We start from the raw sequence: 23,187 nt of genomic DNA, 5'->3' as shown, positions 1-23,187 counted from the left end.
GGTGGAAGCGGAAGGGGGGAAGGGGGATGCCGACAATGACCCTCACCTCCAGGTTGATATATTTCAAATTCTTCATCCTCTTTCCTGTGCTGTAACAGGAGGTCATACCGGCGACCACCCCGTAGATCCAGCACTTCACATAATGCTTTATCTTCCTGACCTTCAAAGCTACACTCTATGGTTTCTTGTGTTCTGTCATAGTTCACCAGGCGGCATCTTTCAAGTGGTACAAGCCCTTGAAGGGACAGAGCCTGTAAAGAATACCTCCATATAATCACAGAGTCAACAATTTTACAACAATTTATTTTACAGAATCTGAGGGGGAAAAAATCACTCTTACATGCACTGGAGAACAGTTAGGGAGCAGATAGGCACATATGCTAGGTGGTGTTGACCAATATTCAGCTATCAAACAGGGTTATTTTTCATACAAGAGGGAGAGAAGAAGTCAGAGATAAGTTGCCTATCAAGCAGATACATACTGTGAAGGTAGAGAATCACTATGTAAACAAATATGGAAAAGGAAAATCACTACATGAACAAAACTATGCTTTTGGAAACATCTACCACCTTAGTAATAAACCAAGAAACTATTACTCCAGACAAGATTAACATGTCTATAGCTACATTATACACGCAAAACAAGATAAGTGTGAAATTATTCAATTATATTTAGAGAGAGAGAGAGAGAGAGAGAGAGAGAGAGAGAGAGAGAGAGAGAGAGAGAGAATGCAATACATTACAGTTAACACAAACATTAAAATTCCCAATGTGATACCTTATGGGCAAGTTCCGTAGCTTGTCTCACAGTAGTTTTACTTGTGCAGTACACTTTATCCTCAAGCAACTTATGGTTTATTGGATGATATGCATAAAATTTTAATTTGTAGTCCTCCAATTCTCTTTCTCGCCTTTTTCGGTCAAATTCTTCTCGTTCCTGTATCTTTTCCAGCAGTTTCTATGGGAGAGAAAAATAATAAAACAATATATATAAATATATTCAGGACAAGAATCAAATAAATTTTCACAGAAAGTACTTTGGAAGGCATCATCACTATATAAGATTATTATGTAGGAGCCATTGTAATTGCCCCTTTCCTTCCTGAAATCCTACCAACTTATTCTCATACTCTTTTTGCCACAATGAACAGTGTTTATGAAAACAGAAACACTCTTCCCACGACACCTTACTGCACTCTTTATCACATTCACACCAGTGTGTACAAATAGTGGCTCTCTAGGCCCTCCCATCTGGTGGGAGGTACCACCAAAGGCTAACACTCTACTCTACAGTTCTAGTGTATACCGGTAATATATTAATGTATGATGGATTACCTCTCAGCCAGGCACAACAAACAGCTGCAAATGCAACTTTGTGTGACCCTTCAATGAGAGAGCTTTCTGAATCAATGAGATACAACATATTTTGTGATTAATTTATTGTAAAATAATTTTATGCATTTTTAAAAGAATGGACTTATCCCAAGGTCAATATACTAAAATGGTACCCTAGGGCATTTGAGTACAACAACCACCACCACCACCACCACCACCACCACCACCAAAAGGTGATAAACAGGAAAAGCAGAGCTGTCAGATGAAGGAAAGAATGAATATGCACATCATCCCACAGTGAGAAACACAATTCACAGTGCCAGCCTGAACATGTTAAGTCTTAGTCGAGCCTTTGCCCTCGGTCTCCAAAAGGTGGCTAGTTTATCTCCAAGTGGTCTGGACTTGACTCTTTGCAGTGTTGTCCATCTGTCCCTCATTATGGAGTGGCATCTGTCATTCCACCAGAGGACATGCTGCCTCTTAATCCTGCCTTGCAGTCTTTTGTGATGAATGTATCAGCAACATGGTGGATCACATTTTTGCTGTGATCTACACAGTTCTGGAAGGTGTCTGTGCTGAAAATTCAACAACGAGATACACACCATTCAATTCACTCTGCTCAGCAGCTATTTTGGTAGTTACTCTTTGTATGGAACACAAGTAAATTTGGAGTTATCACTCAAATGGACATTAGTACCTATTTCCCACTAAGCATTATCCGTGTGGGCAAGCATGCAAGTGGAAAGGTATATCATAGAGAAAAACCATGTCATCAAGTTGCCAAGCAGACAGATGTTGACTGCACTTTTGTTTTAAATGATAACTTTTCCTAAATCACTGGGACTGGTACTTGTGGAGTGCTAGAGATGCTACACATTAAAACTTCCAAGCAGGTGGCACAGCCCACAAAACTCTTAACTCAAGTCTCAAAGCCACTCTGCCAAGTGGGCCATGTGGCAGATGGTAATACCAACCACATGGTGATCTTGAGCAACTCATGAAGAGGTTAATGGACTGGAGTGGGCAGCCACATCACCTTTTTCTCTAACACACTTGGGTCATGCTTGCTGTGAAAGACATAGCCTCTTTATAGGAGTGTTTGTGTCTTGCTGCACTACCACTCAGGTTGATGAGAAATTACACACCCCCTGCAATATGACTGAAATGGAATGCAAGCAAACTACTGTCTATAGCTCTATGTTGTCTACAGAGTGGATGCATCCACTGCTTTCAGTTCAGTTAATAAATCAACTGCGCCCAAATTCCTGTAGCTGCAAAAATATATAAAACTGAAGTGGCAAGCTACTATAAATAATTACAGCCATTTGTTTAATCATAGTCTTTGAACATTGTTTGCTGGTGCCTATTGTAAGTCTAACTGGCATTTACATGAAAGGAAAATGTCTAAGTTCTGAGCATTGTCTGGTTTATGGACAGCTAATTGGCCTAACACTAGTGACTAGTCACTTACAATCATTTCTCGGTTGTTAACTAGTACACTTTGTAAATTCTCTATTGTCAACATATACGATATTCTTACATAGCATATTATTCGACGAGCTATTAATGTCGGCAGTTAACAGGAAAGGTTTGAGAAAAGAGCCTTGAAATATTTCTCGTTTTACTTGGAGGACTACTGAACTCTACCTACTTGCATATACAAGCTGTAAACTATTGCTTGAACAACATTTGTATGAAGTGAAACATTTATGTTCAGTGCCACAGTATTCTAACATCTTTATGATTATGGCATGTGACACCGAGTTAAGCACTTTGTTTAAATCAGTAAGGTGTTAAATAAGCATCACAGACATAGATAGCCTTTTTTTATTCCCTTTATAAACGTTATTTACCAAAGCTTCAATCACTTTTACAGTTGATAAATGATATCAGAATCCAAAATGTCATTCACTTACAACTTTGTTGCTTTCAAAGTAGTTCTATATTTGTTTATGTACACAATTTTCAATAATCTTGGGATGTGGCTGGTGCTACTGAAATGAGTTGATAGTTACCTGAGGTGTTTTCACCTTTTTCTCTACATAGGCAATGTAACTGCCAGCTTCTGGGAAAATCCTACATCTACTACTCTCTTTGACTGTAAGAGAAATTGTCTCTTTTTATTTTCTCTGTTACACATTTTGTGATGAAGTTAATGAGTCCAAAATAGTTATCTGTTTTGGTACTGCTTAGTTTGTTTATTGATTTGTAAATATCATTTCAAGTGATTAAGGTCCAAGAAAATTTCTCACTTCTCGTCTGCTTTGCATGAGTAAGCAGAGCTTCTCCATCTAACGCTGAATTACTGGGTAGTCTTGGTGCTGGCACTATTTACAAAATATTCAGACATTATCACAGTCAACAGGGATGCCGATTTCTTTACTGATATTATTAATTTCCCTATTAATGACATTCCAGACAGCATTATATTTATTTTTACCATTTTAATACACACTCTTCATCTGTAATGCACTTTCCATTTCTTTAAATTTTGGATCTGTACAGTTTTCTCATATGTATGTAATTTTCATTGTCCATATCAGTTTTACGAGATCTATATTTCAGAATGATTAGTAGTATCCTTATTTTGTTAAGTCGCACAGCGCACCAACCGTTGGTATGATGCTGCTTATCTACATCTACACATATACCTCGCAAGCCACCATATAGCACATGCCGGAGGGTATCCTGTACCACTAATGGTAATTTCCTTTCTTGGTCTACAAGCAAATAAAGTGATGGAAGAGCCTCCACATGAGCCCTAATCTCTCTACTCTTATCTTCGTGGTCCTTATGCGGAATGTACATTGGCAGCAGTAGAACTGAAGTGTCTCCTAATACCTGTTGTCGGACCTACCTGTAACAAATCTAACAGCTTGCCTCTGAATTGCTTCAATGTCTTCCTTTAATCTGACCTAGTGTGGATCTCAAACATTCAAACAGTACTCAAAAATGGGGCACACTAGCAGCCTATATGTGGTCTCCTTTACAGTAGAAGCACACTTTCCTAAAATTGTCTCCCTAAACCAAAGCCTACCATTCGTCTTACCTACTGCAATCCTTACATGTTCATTCCATTTCATATTGCTTTGCAACATTATGCCTAGATATTTATCCGAGGTGACTGTGTCAAGCAGCATGCTACTAATGCTGTACTCAAACACTGTGGATTTGTTTTTCCTACTCATCTGCATTAACTTACATTTTTCTACATTTAGACTCAGCTGTCATTCATCATATCAACTAGAAATTTTGTCCAAGTCGTCTTGTAGCCTCCTACAGTCACTCAAGGACCACACCTTCCCTCACACCAAAGCATCATCAGCAAAAAGCCCGCAGACTGCTGCTTATACTGTCCACCTGATCATTTATGTATGCAGAAAGTAACAGTAATACTATCACACTTCCCTGGGGCACTCCTGACAACAGCCTAGTCTATATGTCCGCAGCTCATGGTCTAGTGGCTAGCATTGCTGCCCCTGCATCACAGGTTCCTGGGTTAGATTCCCGGCCAGGTTGGGGATTTTCTCTGCCTGGGGACTGGGTGTTTGTGTTGTCCTCATCAGTTCATCACCACCACCACTTGTGATAGTGACTAGACTGGACTGGGTAAAAAATTGGAGTTTGAAAAAAAATTGAGACTTTATACAGGCGCTGATGACCCCGCAGTTCAGCACCCCACAAATCAATCATCATCATCATCAAACCCTAGTCTATGCTGGAACACTCGCTGTCAAGGGCAACATATTGGGTTCTGTTACTTTGAGCCACTTTCATACCTGGAAACCCATTCTGTATGTTTGTCTAGGAATACGGAATCTGCCTGTTGCCCTTCATCCATGGTTCACAGGATCTTACGTGAGAAAAGGACAAGTTGAGTTTTGCACAAGCGATTACTTCCAAAACTGTGCTGATGTGGAGATAGAAGCCCTTCCCTCTCAAAAGTAAATTATTATATTTCAAATGAGAATATGTTCAAGGATTCTGCAGGTCTGTTCTTTTATCCTTCTCATATGTAAGTCACCTGCACTTTTTCCAGTCATTTCAGACTTTGCGCTACGTGAGCAATTCACAGTAAATGCAAGCTAAATACGGGGCCAATGCAGTAGAGCACTCGCGGTAAAACCAAATTGGGATTCCATCAGAACCTGACAACTTATCTGCTTTCAATTCTTTCAGCTGTTTCTCTACTCCAGGGATCCTTATTATTATGTCCTAAGGAAGTCTGTGCGATGGTCAAACAATGGTGTGGCTGAACATTTTTCCTGCACGAATGATTTCTTAAATGCGAAATTTAAAACTTTGTCTTAACTTTTGCTATCTTTTACTGTCAATGAGTGACTGGATAGAAGCCTTAGACCCACGTAGCAATTTTATGCAGGATCAGAATGTTCTCGGTAGAGCTATTGCTAAGGTAGGATTGAAGCAGTTATTTGCAAGCTTTGCATATCAATCTTTCTACAGATGCATGAATTTCTATTAACTTTTGTCTGTTTTCATTTGTACTTGCTCTTTTGAACCAAGAGTGCAACAGCCTTTGCTTCCTCAGCATTTTTCCATCCTTAATCCACTTACTTGGCGTATACTTCTCCAGAATATGAGTCGCAATCCATTTAAACTTGACTCTTTCTAGCATAAATACTCTCCTAGCGTTCTTGATTGATTTATCAACTTTAGTAACCACTAAGATGACATCATGGTCACTAATCCATGATGCTGTCAATCAGGTAGGATGAAATGGTGATGTACACCGTCAACACATTTATTTCTGTTGATGTCATGCAAGGACTGCCCAATGACGCAGATGATGTCTTCTCTTGTGCTGTAGTGCATGTCACTAAAAGGTTCCTTCATTTTGGTGAACAAGTCGTAATCACATGAACTCACATCAGGTGATTACAGTGGATACTATAGTACCTCCCACCCAGACATATACAGGACTTCCCTCAATGTGTTCGCTGTGTGGCATCATGTAGTGTCATGAAGGATGATGGGATGCTGTGCCAGAAGGTGCCATAACTCTTCTCAGGGCAGAATGTAGGTGATATTGCAAGAAATTGTAGTAGTAGGCTGCAGTGACAGTCTGCCATGCAGTCAACGTGATGCAGAATTAACCGATGGATATTATAAGCCACAAAACCATCACTTTGGTACCAGATGTCCTCGTGGTGCACATTCTGTGGGCAAGGAGGACCAGGATTTTTCCCTTCTTTGGATGGCCACTTTGATCATGATTTGTGCGACCAACCACCAATATCGCCAATGGTGACAATCCTCACCCTCCCTGCGATAGCAATTGAGTAATTCCTCTGCAACTGTATAACAATGCCACTGTTGCAACTCAGTCATTGCAAATGGTATCCAACACGCTGTAATTTTGAGGAACCCAACAATACCATGCAAAATGTGGTACACACCTACTTCTGCAGTTAACTCGTGAGCAGTCCACTGGCGATTCACATCCAGCAGGGAGGTAATGGGCTCAATTGTCATGTTATGCATGGAGGGTCATCCCAAATGGGGCTGATATTGAACAATGTCCCTGCCATCCCAAAATACTTTCACCAATCTCGGTACTGTACGATATGGCAATGCTGCATCACCACATGCCTCACGCAGTCCCTGAAAACTGTTGTATGCTCCAACCGTGTGCCACTTCAATCTTGGTCCATGGACATAGTTCATGTTTCCTAAACAAACTGCTAGTGCACTTGAGCTGGCCTCCCGTACTTTTTGCTCGCTGCAGTACTTTAACTGACCACATATTCACTACAACAGCGCGCATGCCTCATGACGCACAGCCTTCACAGTAAGACAGTGTTGTCAATACTTTTTATCCACTACTTTCATTATATCTTTTGGATACAGTGGTGTACATCGTTTATACTATTCGCTGAATCTGTCAGGAAAATATAAAGTTTGGAAGCCATTGTGGACCATGTAAAACTTATTTCCTTGCATTAGTACTGATATCTTTTGCAGCCTTGACTCTACATTCGTGCAGCAATGTTGGTTTTAAGAACAAATTTCTTCAGGGCTATGGTAAAGCAGGTCATAATCTCAGTATGCTGAACAGCCTGCACAATTAGAGATTGCACTGATTACATCATTAAGTTGCTGAATTCTCTATTCTTCCACATGGATATGGCGTTCTTTGCTCCACATGGGACAATCACTGTTGTAGTTAATGCACTTTGATGGATGTGCATGTAGTGATTCTGTTTCATATTTGCCGGTCATTATCGATCACTGGCGAATTAATCTCTACATATAAACCTCTTGCATTTGACATGCCTCGTTGGGGGTGGTATAATGGGTCAAGCATTAAGCCAATCTTTAAGCGTTTAGGGATAGCATGGTGGGAGTGGCAGACAATGAAGTGTTGCATTTTAGACGGAGGGCAGGAGAGAAGGTGCAGAGGGGGGAGGGGATAAATAGTGGAAAGGAGAGAAATAAAAAGAAATTAAAAAGACTGGGTGTGGTGGTGAAATGATGGCTGTGTAGTGCTGGAATGAGAACAGGGAGTGAGCTGGATGGGTGAGGACAGTGACTAACAAAGGTTGAGGCCAGGAGGGTTACGGGAACGTAGGATGTATTGCAGGGAAAGTTCCCAACTGCGCAATTCAGAAAAGCTGGTGTTTGTGGGAAGGATCCATATGGCACAGGCTGTGAAGTAGTCATTAGGATGAGGGATATCATGTTTGGCAGCATGTTCACCAACAGGGTGGTCCACTCATTTTTTGGCCACAGTTTGTCGGTGGCCATACATGCAGACAAGCAGCTTGTTTGTGGTCATGCCTACATAGAATGCAGCACAGTGGTTGCAGCTTAGCTTGTAAATCACATGACTGGTTTCACAGGTAGCCCTGCCTTTGATGTGATAGGTGATGTTAGTGACCAGACTGGAGTAGGTGGTGATAGGAGGATGTATGGGACAAGTCTTGCATCTAGGTCTATTAAAGGGTATGAGCCATGAGGTGAGAGATTGAGAGCAGGGGTTGTGTAAGGATGGACGAGTATACTGTGTAGGTTCGGTGGGCGGCGGAATACCACGGTTGGAGGGGTGGGAAGGATAGTGAGCAGGACATTCCTCATTTCAGGGCATGACAAGAGGTAATCAAAACCCTTTCCGCTATTTATCCCCTCCCCCCTCCGCACCTTCTCTCCTGCCCTAAACCTAAAATGCAATCTGGGTCATTTTTAGTCCAATTAAACAGTTCTTGGCACACAAAGTCGATATGGTCTCTGGTCACTTGATAACACTTTTGGAATGATGTGAATTTAGGCTTTCCCGGTGTATGCTGCTGATGAAATCTTCTCGGGCTGCCACCCAGGTAGCCGCGTCAAAAATCTGCAACATTTTGATGAGTGTCATTCTCATCATCTTCTGGCGCAGACGCAGCTATCCGGATGGAAGCCCAAGATTTCATCAACTTTTGGAAAGAATTTTGCAGACACTCAACACATGTTCAGATCTTCGGTTAAAATTGACTGAAAACTGCATAGAAACTTAACTTAAGTTCATCAGCCGTCTCCCTTAATTGTAAGTCTACAATCGGAGCGCACTAAGTCGCGAACTTTCACAACATTTTCACTCATTTTTGAGGTGGAAGGACGGCCGGACCGTGGTTAATCTTCAAATGATTCACGGCTATTAAAAATATTATCTCCAAAAGCTGTTTGTAATAGTTCGTAAATCTCAGAAGCAGATTTCCCGGTTTTAAAACAAAATTTCACATAAACTCGTTGCTCCGTTTTTACGTTTCATTTTCATGAAGACAGAATCCAGCAACAAGCCCGAACAGACCCGCACTCAACCACCTGCCACAACAAACTGAATAAAGGAAACGCAGTTTCCTGTCAGAGGGCATTCACGGACAAGGTAATGACTCGCCCCCCCACCCTCCATGTACCTGCTTGACAAACCAGTAAGCAGTAGCAGATCCATTCTTAGAACTTTCCAATCATATCTCATATTTATCACTCCATCTTCCCTGAAATAACTACAGTCAGCTTCCATTATCTTATCTAAATAAGACAAGGCCTTTGACCATAACATGCTTTAACAATTCACACTTATCTAGTTTGAAGAGATACACTTCGTGTCAATTAACACTGTAAGGACCATCTACATTTATCATCTATCTGTTGGTCTTTGCATCCACAGACGTCGGTCCAAACTTGTACAATTTGAAACACTGGATGGAGTTTATGACATACGACTTTCCATTCCAACATAAATCCAATCATGATCTGACCAGAAAGTGTAAATAAGCTAAGATGAAAGTAAATACAGCTGATTCCCCAAGTCTACTGCTGATTGGTTTCATTATGTTACATGATTTCATTACACCAGTTCAAGCTGAACTTTTGGTATCTCATCCATGAAGATGACGATATCATTTAAATTGAAGTAGTGACTGAGTTCCAGTGTAATGTTATCTCCCATAGTTCCTTTGTATTCTGGAGATTGATGACTTCTTGTAATGTCACTGTCTCAATCAGCAGCATTCGCCTGGACAGAATATTCAAGATTTTTGTGACTCGGTTGATATCTTCAGTCAGTTCCAGCAGTTCAATTTTAGTCTCAGTTGGTTGTTGCCCAAGAAGTGTCACCCTCCCCTCCACCCCTCCCTTCTAGAAATTGCAAATAGAAGAAAAATTCATAAACAGGAGATCATTTTGAGATAAAAACTACATAAAATTAAAAATTATTTTTAAAGTACATTTAACTACAAGGCGTACAATTTTGCTTCCGCAGTTTGCCGAAAGGTGGCGACAACAGTAAGCAGCAGTCGAAAGAAAAAGATCACAGACATCAGGCAGTTAACTTGGACCTTGGTCAACATAACCTCCTTCAAACATAGTCCATTTTTATCTGCATCATGAAGTTGTTCTTGATTGAAAATGTCAGTTTACGAACCTAATTCTTGTCATTTGCGGAAAGTGTTAATGTTTTGTTTAAATACACTCCTGGAAATTGAAATAAGAACACCGTGAATTCATTGTCCCAGGAAGGGGAAACTTTATTGACACATTCCTGGGGTCAGATACATCACATGATCACACTGACAGAACCACAGGCACATAGACACAGGCAACAGAGCATGCACAATGTCGGCACTAGTACAGTGTATATCCACCTTTCGCAGCAATGCAGGCTGCTATTCTCCCATGGAGACGATCGTAGAGATGCTGGATGTAGTCCTGTGGAACGGCTTGCCATGCCATTTCCACCTGGCGCCTCAGTTGGACCAGCGTTCGTGCTGGACGTGCAGACCGCGTGAGACGACGCTTCATCCAGTCCCAAACATGCTCAATGGGGGACAGATCCGGAGATCTTGCTGGCCAGGGTAGTTGACTTACACCTTCTAGAGCACGTTGGGTGGCACGGGATACATGCGGACGTGCATTGTCCTGTTGGAACAGCAAGTTCCCTTGCCGGTCTAGGAATGGTAGAACGATGGGTTCGATGACGGTTTGGATGTACCGTGCACTATTCAGTGTCCCCTCGACAATCACTAGTGGTGTACGGCCAGTGTAGGAGATCGCTCCCCACACCATGATGCCGGGTGTTGGCCCTGTATGCCTCGGTCGTATGCAGTCCTGATTGTGGCGCTCACCTGCACGGCGCCAAACACGCATACGACCATCATTGGCACCAAGGCAGAAGCGACTCTCATCGCTGAAGACGACACATCTCCATTCGTCCCTCCATTCACGCCTGTCGCGACACCACTGGAGGCGGGCTGCACGATGTTGGGGCGTGAGCGGAAGACGGCCTAACGGTGTGCGGGACCGTAGCCCAGCTTCATGGAGACGGTTGCGAATGGTCCTCGCCGATACCCCAGGAGCAACAGTGTCCCTAATTTGCTGGGAAGAGGCGGTGCGGTCCCCCACGGCACTGCGTAGGATCCTACGGTCTTGGCGTGCATCCGTGCGTCGCTGCGGTCCGGTCCCAGGTCGACGGGCACGTGCACCTTCCGCCGACCACTGGCGACAACATCAATGTACCGTGGAGACCTCACGCCCCACGTGTTGAGCAATTCGGCGGTACGTCCACCCGGCCTCCCGCATGCCCACTATACGACCTCGCTCAAAGTCCGTCAACTGCACATACGGTTCACGTCCACGCTGCCGCGGCATGCTACCATTGTTAAAGACTGCGATGGAGCTCCGTATGCCACGGCAAACTGGCTGACACTGACGGCGGCGGTGCACAAATGCTGCGCAGCTAGCGCCATTCGACGGCCAACACCCCGGTTCCTGGTGTGTCCGCTGTGCCGTGCGTGTGATCATTGCTTGTACAGCCCTCTCGCAGTGTCCGGAGCAAGTATGGTGGGTCTGACACACCGGTGTCAATGTGTTCTTTTTTCCATTTCCAGGAGTGTATGATGAAAACAGCAGCTGAGTCTCATCAAATGCTCTCAAGTACATATGGTAAGGAGGCTATTAGTGAAAGGACATGTCTTGAGTGGTTTTAACGCTTCAAGAATGGTGATTTTAACATCGTAGACTGGCATACTGGTGGGTGAGAGAATGTTTTCGAAGATACAGAATTGGAGATATTGCTGAGTGAAGACTCACATCAAACACAAGAAGAAATGGCGCGATTGGTGGGAGTGATACAGCAAGCCATTTCAAAATGTCTCTAGGCTATGGGCATGATTCGGAAATAAGGAACTTTGGTCCCATGTGAGCTGAAACCAAGAGACATTGAACGGCATTTGTGTGTTTGTGAACAGTTGCTTCAGAGGCAAAAACTGAAGGGATTTCTGCATCACATTGTGACGGGACGAAAAATGGGTTCATTATGATAACCCTAAACACAAAAAATCATGGGAATATCCTGGCCATGCTTCCATATCGATGGCCAAATTGAATAATCATGGCTCCAAGATCGTGCTCTGCATTTGGTGGGACCAGCTCAGCATCGTGTACTACGAGATGTTAAAACCAAGTGAAACAATCACAGGAGCTCATTATCAAATGCAATTAATGTGTTTGAGTAGAGCATTAAAAGACAAATGGCCACAATACAGTGAGAGGCACGATAAAGTGATTTGCAGCACGACAACGTTCAACCCAACATTGCAAAAGAGGTCAAAACATACTTGGAAACGTTAAAATGGGAAGTCCTACCCCACCCGCTGTATTCTCCAGACATTGTTCCCTCTGACTACCACCTGTTTAGATCAATGGCGCATGGCCTGGCTGACCAAGTCTGATCTCATGAAGTCACAAATCGATCAGGAATCATAAGAAGCAAGTTAACAATGCGCACAAACTCCATAACTTCCCTAAAGTCTTTCACTTGCTCATTTTTTCTCTTAAAAAGCTGCAAAAACATGTCTCAAAATCATTTTTATAAGAGTTAACAATTTGATCAATGTCTGTCAGGTATCCCAGAGTAATTTTTCTATTTCTGACAAATTCCTGTGGCATTTTAAATCTGAAGTTTTCGTTATTACATTGATCAAGACTTTGGGAGTTTTGCACAGTCACAAACTTTTAGGTACTTTGAGGTGCAGATGAGCAACTGCTGGAACACTTTTATGCGACAGTTAAATTACAAGCACACTTAAACAGTAAGTACTTCTATTTTCTTATACACTTCGATGACCTGTAGATCAGACTTCTGCAATTCTTTGTTTAAAATTTCTACTCGATGAAAAACATCAATATGCCCTCTTAAATTAAAATAGTACTAGAACCTGATGCTTTCGCCAATACCATACCATGAATTCCCTAACCAATAGAATAGTGTTATAAAAACTGCATGAGCTGTTTATAATTTTCCCTTTAGCCCTCAGAAATTCTATTCATACTACCCATCTGCAAAATAAAATTCTAATTGTAATACAGGATATCTGTAAATAAAGTTCCAGTTTCAAATGCTGTAGAAAGAGAACCACTGCTCAAACTGACATCAAATTTGAACAGCATGTTATTGACGCAGGGTGAGGTGGCGGGGTGGGGGGGTGGGGGGGGGGGGGGGGGTGGGAATTGACCAATAGATGACACTGCAAGCATCAGAATATGCATGCCAAGAGACACTTGGCACGCAGCTGTTCCTCAATTGGCATGTGAGACATCCAACATAACTGTTCCATGAAGGATCATGTAATGTTGATAAAGCTTTTTTACAAGAATGGCGACCGTGCATCAGTAGCCCTGCAGAAGTTCCGGAAACTCGAGGGTATGAAGAAAAGCATTGGATCAACATCTGCTAAGCGGCGGGAGAAAATGATTACAAAATCTGAAAGACATTTTCATTTGAAGTGCAATGTGGCAGAGAGAGGAAAGCAGTTTACCTGACATCTGTTAAAGATGTGGCCACAACATTGCAGGAGGGATTGAGCAATGGTGTGCAACATGCAGTGCATCAGGAATAGCTCGAAAGTTGAACATGCCTATGAGCACAGTGCATAAAATCCTATGCAACATCCTACACTGCTATCCGTACAGAATCACCCACATTCAGGAGTTACTTCCTGCTGTCCTGCCAGCAAGATAAGAATTCATTCTGGAATTTCTTACTCACATGGAAGGGGAACAAGAATGGCCATGCAACATTCTGTGGACAGACAAAACCCATTTCCATCTCCAAGAATGCCAATACACACAACAGCAGAATATGTCCAATGGAAAATCAGCATGCACACTAATTGATACCATTTCATTCTGCAAAGGTGACTGTGTGGTGCGGGTTGACGGCATTGTTTATTGTAGGGCCATATTTTTTCGAAGAGATCCTGTGGGGCTCTGTTACCTGTACCATCACTGGTAAACACCAGGAGAGTCTTTTGCAACCAAGGTCATTTCAACCCTTCAACAGCATGGGTGTGTAGATAGGATCATTTTTATGCAATATGGTGCTCTTCCGTACACTGCACAGCCAGTGAAGTGACTACTAAGAGGCATTTTGGAAATGCTAGAATTATCAGCCCCCATTTCCCTACAGTCTGGCCATCCACATTACCTTATCATAATCCATCGGACTTCTGACTGTGAGATTAACTGGAAGATGTGTTCAAAGGCACTCCGGTTTGTTGTGGAACATGCTGTTTCTCGATTTCAACTTGCATGGAAAATAGTGGAGAGCATATTGAACATCTTTCACGCCGATCTTTTGACAACTGTCAACTGATGCCACTTTGCTTTTATGTGGCTTTTAGCCTCAGGACAGTTAAAAACCAATTTCTATCATCTTATATGGTATAACCTTGGTGTGGTGGGTGGGCTCACCTAACTAACAGTGCCCTGACTGTTGACTGTCAAATTTTTTGCATTTGTAATCTGCATGTGTAATCTGCAACTCAGATCACAGTCCTCATATTGCTATAACTGTAATTTTTAGCCAACCTCATTTACATTAAGATGCTTACAACACTAACTACTGAGAAAATTTTCCATTACATTTTGGTTCTTCAACGATGTTTCACCCTGCATCAATAAAAGGCCGTCCAAATTTAACATCATTCTGAGCAATAGTTCTCTTTCAATGGCAATTTGAAACTGACCCTTTAATTATGGATAACCTGTATAAAGTACAATCAAAACATCTCCGTTTGAAGGTTATACAGCCCAGAATCGGTATACCAATCATGCAAAATCGCTGTGAGCAGTGAGGCAATCATCCTACTGACACACCAGTTTCAAGATACCTGTTTGGTAAAACACCATGTCCTGCTGCGCGATGAAGCTCATAACTGTCTGCTGCATATCCTGATTTGATCATCAACACGTCAATGCCTTTTTTAAGGAACTGAAGGCATGGTAATTGCATGGGGAAACATCAAGACTATAGAGTGGGTGCTCAAATGTCTCGCACTTGAATTAGCCTAACTTCTGTATTACGACATTTGCAATATGAGGATATGGCTTACCATGAAACATCATTCCCCCTAGTCACAGTTTTCCACAATGGTGGTTTTGACAGACATGCTGCCCCATACACATTCTTCATTCTCCAACGGATGTCTACCGGTGACGGCCAAGAAAAGAAATACAGCAAGTTGGTCCTGTTTGGACACATCTGGTAATAACATTTTCATAGTTCACATTTCCACAGTTACCACATACACATCAGAAAGAAATGAATGTCAAACTAATGCCTTGTCTACGAGTTGGTGCTTATATACTCACAGCAGTCGTGCTATGCTGCTTATATGCTGCAGCAATACCCTCAAACAGAAACTTTTTGATTGCTCCATATATACATTTAAATAAAAGCCATGTACCATGTAGGAATTATATGAATAGGATGGAAATCAGTAAATGTGTTATTCATATACATACAGGCATTACTATTCCAGAAAAATTTGATGATTTATTCTAAACAAAGAGCTTCACAAATTGGGCAAGTCAATAACGTGTTAGTCCATTTCTGCCCCTTGTACAAGCAGTTATTCAATTCAGCATTGATTGATGGAGTAGTTGCTTGCCTTCTCGAGGGATATTGTGCCAACGTCTGTCCAACTGATGTGCTAGATCGTCAAAATCCCACGCTGGTTGGAGGGTCCTGCCCATATTGTTCCAAAAATTCTCAATTGGGGCAGATCTGGCGACCTTGCTGGGCAAAGAAGGGTTTGGCAAGCAAGAAGACAAGCAGAAGGAACTCTTGCTCTGAGCAGGTGGGCATTATCTTGCTGAAATGTAAGCCCAGGACAATTTGCCACGAAGGGCAACACAACTGAACATAGAATATAGTCAATGTACTACTGTACTGAAGGATGCAACAGATGACAATCAAAGAGGTCCAGCTGACAACCAAAGAGGTCCTGCTATGGAAAAAAAAAGCACCCTAGACCATCAGTTCTGATGATAGGGCCAGATGGTGGGCGACTGTCAGCCTGGTATCCACCGATGTCCGCAGAATCTCCATACACACCTTCAATGGTCATCTGAGCTCAGTCCAAAGCAGGACTCACCACTCAACAATGAGATTAAAGGCTTAATATGCCAGACAGCACTGCACAGAGTCTTGTTGGCATACAGAGGTCAATGGTAGCCAGCAGAAGGCGTGCCATGAGCTCAATCCCCTTTCTGTAAGCTACCTACTAATGACTTTTTTTGGTCACTGATGCATCAATTGCACATAGCATCAACGATAAGGCTGAATCCAGGACTGAGTGCCGCCCTGACAACTGCTCCATTCTTACCTTCTGTCATCTCTTTAGGTCGACTGCTTCCTTCATGATGCTACATTTGGCCATGGTTCACTCATTCCTGTCAACACTGTCGAATAATGGTAGAACTCATATTCAAATACGGAGTGATTTACCAATTATTCCAACCATTTTCTTTGAGCCCAATTACATATCCTCTCTCAAGTGCTGACATCTGTGTACACTGCTCATGCACCTGTCTGCTGGGCTTATTAGTGTCCAACTGAGAATACACAATGAAATTCACAAAGACTTCATGCTTTGGTATCATCAAGTCCCCTGTTTACTATCCTTGCCAGCTACATGGTGAAACTGCACTATAGTTACACATTCATCGATTAGCTGCAAAATACAATTTTGCATTTTCTGCCAATACTTGCAAAAATATCAATTTGTGATCCACTTGCATAACTCTTTTTGTCAGAGGGCAGGTGGGCAACCAGTGGAGCACAATTCATGTCAATGCATTCTGATAAAGAAATCTGTGGGAGAGAGAGCATTGTACTCTACCTAGGAAGCATTTTCAGATATTTCCGCCAACGCTCGGGTTGCCCCAGGTTTGCAGGTCATGTAGTAGACCAATGATACAAACTGAAAAAAAGAGAAATATGTTTCCAGTGTCTAAGCTTGAAGTTATGTAACAGCAGTTTTTAAGACAGTTATTGTAAAACAATGTTGACATGTGAATAAATGTAAACATCTGAAGACTGGGTGAATGTAAAATGAATGTAGCCTCAAAAATGCTTGTTCTGAGGCATAATTTGTTGCCATGGCATGTCGAGAAAGGAGCACCATTCATATTGGTGTTTTAGCCCATAAACATGAACGTCACAGATGCTATAGATCTGACTTTACGCACCAAGCGATGCTGTCGCATCCTGTGTCATGTGATGAGGTGGCTTGTGGCCTTATTGAAGTACGTGAATCAGGCCCCCAGGTCAGCAAATGTTGCCCACACATGTCTTAGAGTGTGTAAGCTACTGTGTTGTACAATAGGCTGAGAGAGAATGTAAATATTATTCAGCTTCTTTCTGAACTTCAATCTGCAGCTCTTTGGAAAGGGCACAGTAATTCACTGAGTCCCATACAAAGTTATTATATGTTCTAATCTTAAATTATTCCAAGAAATTTCCTTGCTGGCAAAGATTTTTTGCTTGTAACCTGAATGCCAAGGTAAAGATTGTGAGTGCTACACTGCACAAACAAGATTTCTCCCAAAACATTAAACACCCTGTCATAACACTGGTCACTAAATTTTCAGAGTGCTAACTTGTGCAGAACTAAAATGTCTTTGACAAGATCAAATAATGTTTCTGTCGAAGTTCTAGTCATAGAATAAAATCCAATTAAATAGTAATTCATGGCCAAATCACAAGCAAACAGACTTGTTCAGTGTGGGACACGTCACAGGTTTCATCCAATAAAATTGAAAAATATTAAAAAGTTTTTATCTCATCCATAATTCCTGACAAGCCTGCAGCTGCCATCATCTTGAGAATTTTATTTATCTGAATTATCAAAGTGAAGCCATTTGTAACTATCTCTTTGTAAGCAAGATTTTAATTCTGCCACTTTTCTGCTCAAGCCTTTTAAGAACAACATAATGTTGAAATTTTCATCATTGTTGGATACTCATATAGGAAGACTCGCCCTCACCAATGCCTTTTAATATGCTGAATATTTTCAATGGCGCACTTCAATTTCCCACCATTTGTTTCAACTGAAAGGCTTTTTACACCATTCCTCATACACGACTTCTAATTAAACTACATGCCTATGGAATATTGTCTCAGCTGTGTGACTGGATTCATGATTTCCTGCCAGACAGGTCATAGTTCATAACAACTGATGGAAAGTCACAGAGTAAACTGAGATTAATATTTGGAATTCCCAACGAAGTGTTACGGCTCTCTGTTGTTCCTGATCTACACAAATGATTTCGAAGACAATCTGAGCAATCCTCTTAAGACTGTTTGCAGATGATGCGGTCATTTACAATCAAGTAATGGCCTCATATAATCAAAACTAATTGCAAAATGATTTAGACAAGATACCTGTATGGTGCAAAAAGTGGCAATTGACCCTAATTCATGAAAAGTGTGAAGTTATCCATAAACAAATCCGCTAAATTGCAGTTACGTGATTAATCGCAAAATCTAAAGGCTGTAAACTCAACAATTATAAATAACTTAAATTGGAATGATCATGTAGATAATGTTGTGGAAAAAACAAACCAAAGACTGTGATGTATTGGTAGACCATGCAGAAAATGTAACAGGTTTACTAAAGGGGCTGCTTACACTACACTTGTTCATCTTCTTCTGGAGTATTGCTGGGCGGTGTGGGGTCCACATCAGACAGGATTGACAGATAACACCAAAGAAGTTCAAAGGAGGGCAGCTTGTTTCGTATTATCACGGAATATGGGGGAAGAGTGCCATGGGTATGATGGATGAACTGGGGTGGCAGATATTTGAACGAGGGTGTTTTTCACAAGACCTTCTCATGAAATTTCAAATACCATCTTTTTCCTCAGAGTGTGAAAATATTTTGTTGGTGACCACCTACATAGGGAGGAATGTACATCATAATAGCATAAGAGAAATCAGAACTCGCACAGTAAGATTTAAGTGATCACTTTTCCCCAGACACTGTTCGAGAGTGTAACGATAGAGAAATTGTTAAAGGTGGTTCAATGAACCCTCTGCCACACACTCAATTATGAATGGCTCATTAATCATGTAGATTAAATGACAAAATTGATTGAATGACATTACTAGTTTCAAAGATTTTTTTCTTACACACACACACACACACACACACACACACACACACAGGGTGTACATGAAGCTCGAGAACACTTTCAATTATTTATTTCGTGAGAACTAAACATTGTACAGATATCATACATATGTCATTTTGAAGAGAAACCCTGAAAGTTTTTTCATGCCTACTGCTGCAGCGTAGTTTGGTAATTTGCAGACAGTCGGTGCTAGTCACAAACATGGTGATTTCAGGTGCAGAGTGAACTTTCTGTGTGTTGGAGATCATGAAATTGCCTCCCCAATCACCACATCTCACTCTGTGTGACTTTTTTCTGTGGGGACACATTAAAGACCTGGTGTATGCAACGCCTCTACCACGTGATGTAGCAGAGCTCTGGAAGAGAATACGGGAAGCAAATGCCACAGTCAATGATGCCATGCAGGGACAGGTATGGCAAGAATTTGATTACCGTATTGACGTCGACCAGGTCACTCATGGTTCGCATATTGAATGTTTGTTAAAAAAACTTTCAGAGTTTCTCTTCAAAATGCAATATGTATGACATCTGTACAATGTTTAGTTCTTGTGTAATAAATAAGTGAAAGTGTTCCCGGACTTTATGTACACCCTGTGTAGGCGCACGCGTGTGCGTTTGTGTACACATATAATACTTTGGTGAAATTAATATGAAAATAGCTTCTGGCATGAACCCTCATCTGTTCTGCTCCACATTTCCAGGTTGAAAAATCCATCAATACCCCACTTTTTTTTTTCCTGGCTTGCCTGTCGAAAGTTACTATTAACTTTTCCTTCACACACACATCAGTACAAATTTGACCGTAATTCATTATCTTCGTTGAGCCACAGATTATGCTACACACAATTTTTAAAACTGAAGGTACTGAAGAATTCTTTGAAATTTCCTCTAAAAATCAGAATGTATTTTGAAATTGTACAAAAAAAAAATCAAACAAAAAATACAAATATAAGCAATATGGAAAATGTGATTGCTCTTTGTTACTTTGCACTTTATATTTATATTTCATAATTTCAAAGTCACGTTTGTCAAAAATAACGAACTGCTCCTTAAAATTAGTGTACTGCTTTCTCTAAACTATAGAAATTTAAACGACATGTTTTGGAGTATAAAATTTTGTACACCCGTATTTATTGTGTAGTTCTTAACTTTGTGTAAATAAGAACATTTACAACAAAGTAGGAAAAGACAGATTGCTAATTACCATTAAAAAAAACACATTATGTTGCAGACAAGCACAATTAAAAGACACTTACATAAAGCTTTCAGGCACAGTCTTCATCAGTAAAAGAGAGACACTTACCATTCACACTCACAAGCAAGCACACCTCACGCCCACATGACCACCAACTACAACATCCAGAATTTTTACAGCACAGACCTCCAGCATACACAATTGTATAGCATTTGTGAAATGCTCTTGTACTATCTATTTGCATTCAGGCCCATGATGCTAGAATTGGCAGTCATGTGTGCATGAGCTGTGCTTGCTTGCTTGCGCGCACGTGTGTGTGTGTGTGTGTGTGTGTGTGTGTGTGTGTGTGTGAGTGTGTGAGAATGGTATGTCTCTTTTACTGGTGAAAGCTGTGATCAAAAGCTTTATGTAAGTGTCTTAATTGTGCCTGCCTGGAACTTGACGGGTCTTCTTTACAGTAAGTAGCAATCTGTCTTTTCCTACAGTGTTGATATTCTTACCTGGAGTTTACATTTTTTGAGAATAATATTTACACTACTCACAATTATTCGAAATTTAGGAAATCTGACATCTCAAGTGATTTTGTAGAACACTTACAACTTTCAGTGTGAGCTACCTCAACACATTCATTATCAAAGATGCCGTAGCACACTGTTCTCAAAGATGGTGTAGGAGTCTCTTCAGTATTCTTCTGCCTAACTCCTCCATCTACACTCGACATGATTTTCCTTTTGTTTCTCACCACAAATCTATCCACATCCATTGTAAGAATTTCTGCAATGAGACTTTCTACAACGAAAGGGAAACCTAAGATACAGCACTGTTCCGTCCATTCTAGCAGCTCCAATTTTCTTATAATACTACTGACTCCCTTACATAAAATTTCGCTCAGTAGTACCACAATAGATTATCAAAGAAAAGAAAAAAAAAAGATGTTTACTAGCATTCTAATGGTACAAGCAGTGGAAAATCGACTAGTTGGGGTAAAGACAAACAGTATCTGATGAAAAATGAATTCACTAATTATTTTTACATTGCAAAATTGGTGTGCGATGTGTCAGATAAAAATGCTTAATAGTCTGAAAAACATCTTTTACTGCTCGTCTATAGTAAGTGCTCAGAAAAAACATCCATTTCTGCAAAATTAAAAGTAAAAAACAATGTATAATGCTTCTCTTCACCACTTCTCCTTGTTCCTTTTTTTATGTTAGTTACCTCTACAATTTATTTTCATAAATGCATGTGTTCATACACTGGGTCAACAGTGGAGCAGCTGCTGTCCAGATCAGAACAGCTGCTGTATCTCTCACAATGATTAGCAACAATCTCATCGTTTCAGTACGCTGCAACCCCATTTGACACTGCAGTGTTTCCAAATTTGTGGCAGCAGCTACACCAGGTATGTAAGGTTAGTAGCACCCTAAAGTAAGGAAGAACTTCACTACGACATAAATACATCACTGTAGCTGCAGTTGGCACATCTGTGACATTAAGATACTCAGTGTTTCATATATTGCCTCTCTGTTTAATATATTACCCACTCAAATTCTTTTATGGGTACAATTACCCACAATACCCTTACCAACCGCTGTCTCTGCCTTCACTATGCTTCTGGATGTAAAAGAACTGTTCTATTTCAAAGCTGCAATTTCTTTCTCTGTAATGATAAATATATTTTAACACACTGGTTAGGTCATCTAAGTGGTTTTTGTTTTTGCTGATGCCTTATCAGACCTCCTGGTTCAGTTAACTAGGTGTTGCTGATGGCACCAACATTATTTCTAAGAACAGGGAACCAAAGGAGCTAATGAATCGCAAGCAAACATAATACACCTAAAATTAAACTGATGTCTCTGAGGTGTCTTATTTCAACATTCGTTTCTAGTTTGGCATTTTGAGGTTCCTTTTCCTCTTCACATCCCCGGCTCCAGATGGTGAAGCCAATATCTTCACTCTGCAACACGCCCTTTTCTGTCATACCCAAAGGTGGCACCTGATGCCTACAAAGAGTGTACAGTACTGGAGGACAGACTAACTGACACCTTAAACAGAAAGCTAAATTCACACACATCATAGCACTTCTGGGTGAATCTAATGCATTTCGTACCACATGTGAGGCACAGGAATTATTAAAAGATACTCCTGTCTAGCATTTTTTATTGCCTATGAACAGCCCAACTGAGAAACTATCCCCTTCGTCATAATAAATTATTAATGAAACAGAGTTAAGTTACTAACTTTAACTGCATTGTTCCAAAAGAAAACATGTTCTCTACTATGTATTCCCCCCTCCCCCTCAAGAAGGAGAATGTAACCTGGAGGAATCCCACCTGGATGTAGGTTTTATTGTTGTTACAGTTGTGTAAGTGTTACCCTAAGAAGACGTGCAAAGTCAAATATGGCAAATTTAGAGGTATATATTTTAGACCAAATTTAAGTCCCTGCCCCCTTCCTCTCGCGTCCTGTTTAAACACCTTTAAATATCTGTAATGCGACTATTACATTGCCCTTCATCTACTGTGGAAACTGAACACTTACACCAAGCTTGAAATATAACCCAGATTTGTTTATTGCAAGCTGCCTCTCACAGCAATTAGGTCACAAGAGCAGATAACTAAAACAGTGTACACCCTCAATATCAATGAAGTTCCCTTCTTTCTGAGTTTGTTAAGCCATATGTTTGC

General features: G+C 41.0%; 1 protein-coding gene across 3 annotated transcripts in view; it reads right to left on the bottom strand.

Moving 5' to 3' along the window:
- LOC124796436 (ubiquitin carboxyl-terminal hydrolase 47) overlaps positions 1–23,187 on the bottom strand; it is a 145,353-nt gene that overhangs the window by 54,572 nt on the left and 67,594 nt on the right. For all 3 annotated transcript variants that reach the window (XM_047260628.1, XM_047260630.1, XM_047260629.1), the window contains 2 exons: positions 779–958; positions 47–251 (listed from right to left, as the gene is read on the bottom strand). In XM_047260628.1, the coding sequence (XP_047116584.1) occupies positions 47–251; positions 779–958 (385 nt within the window). The remainder of the gene's footprint in view (positions 1–46; positions 252–778; positions 959–23,187) is intronic.

Source organism: Schistocerca piceifrons, chromosome 4, assembly GCF_021461385.2.
Source record: "Schistocerca piceifrons isolate TAMUIC-IGC-003096 chromosome 4, iqSchPice1.1, whole genome shotgun sequence".
Taxonomy (NCBI): Eukaryota; Metazoa; Arthropoda; class Insecta; order Orthoptera; family Acrididae; genus Schistocerca; species Schistocerca piceifrons.
This window is presented reverse-complemented; position numbering and strand designations above follow the sequence as displayed.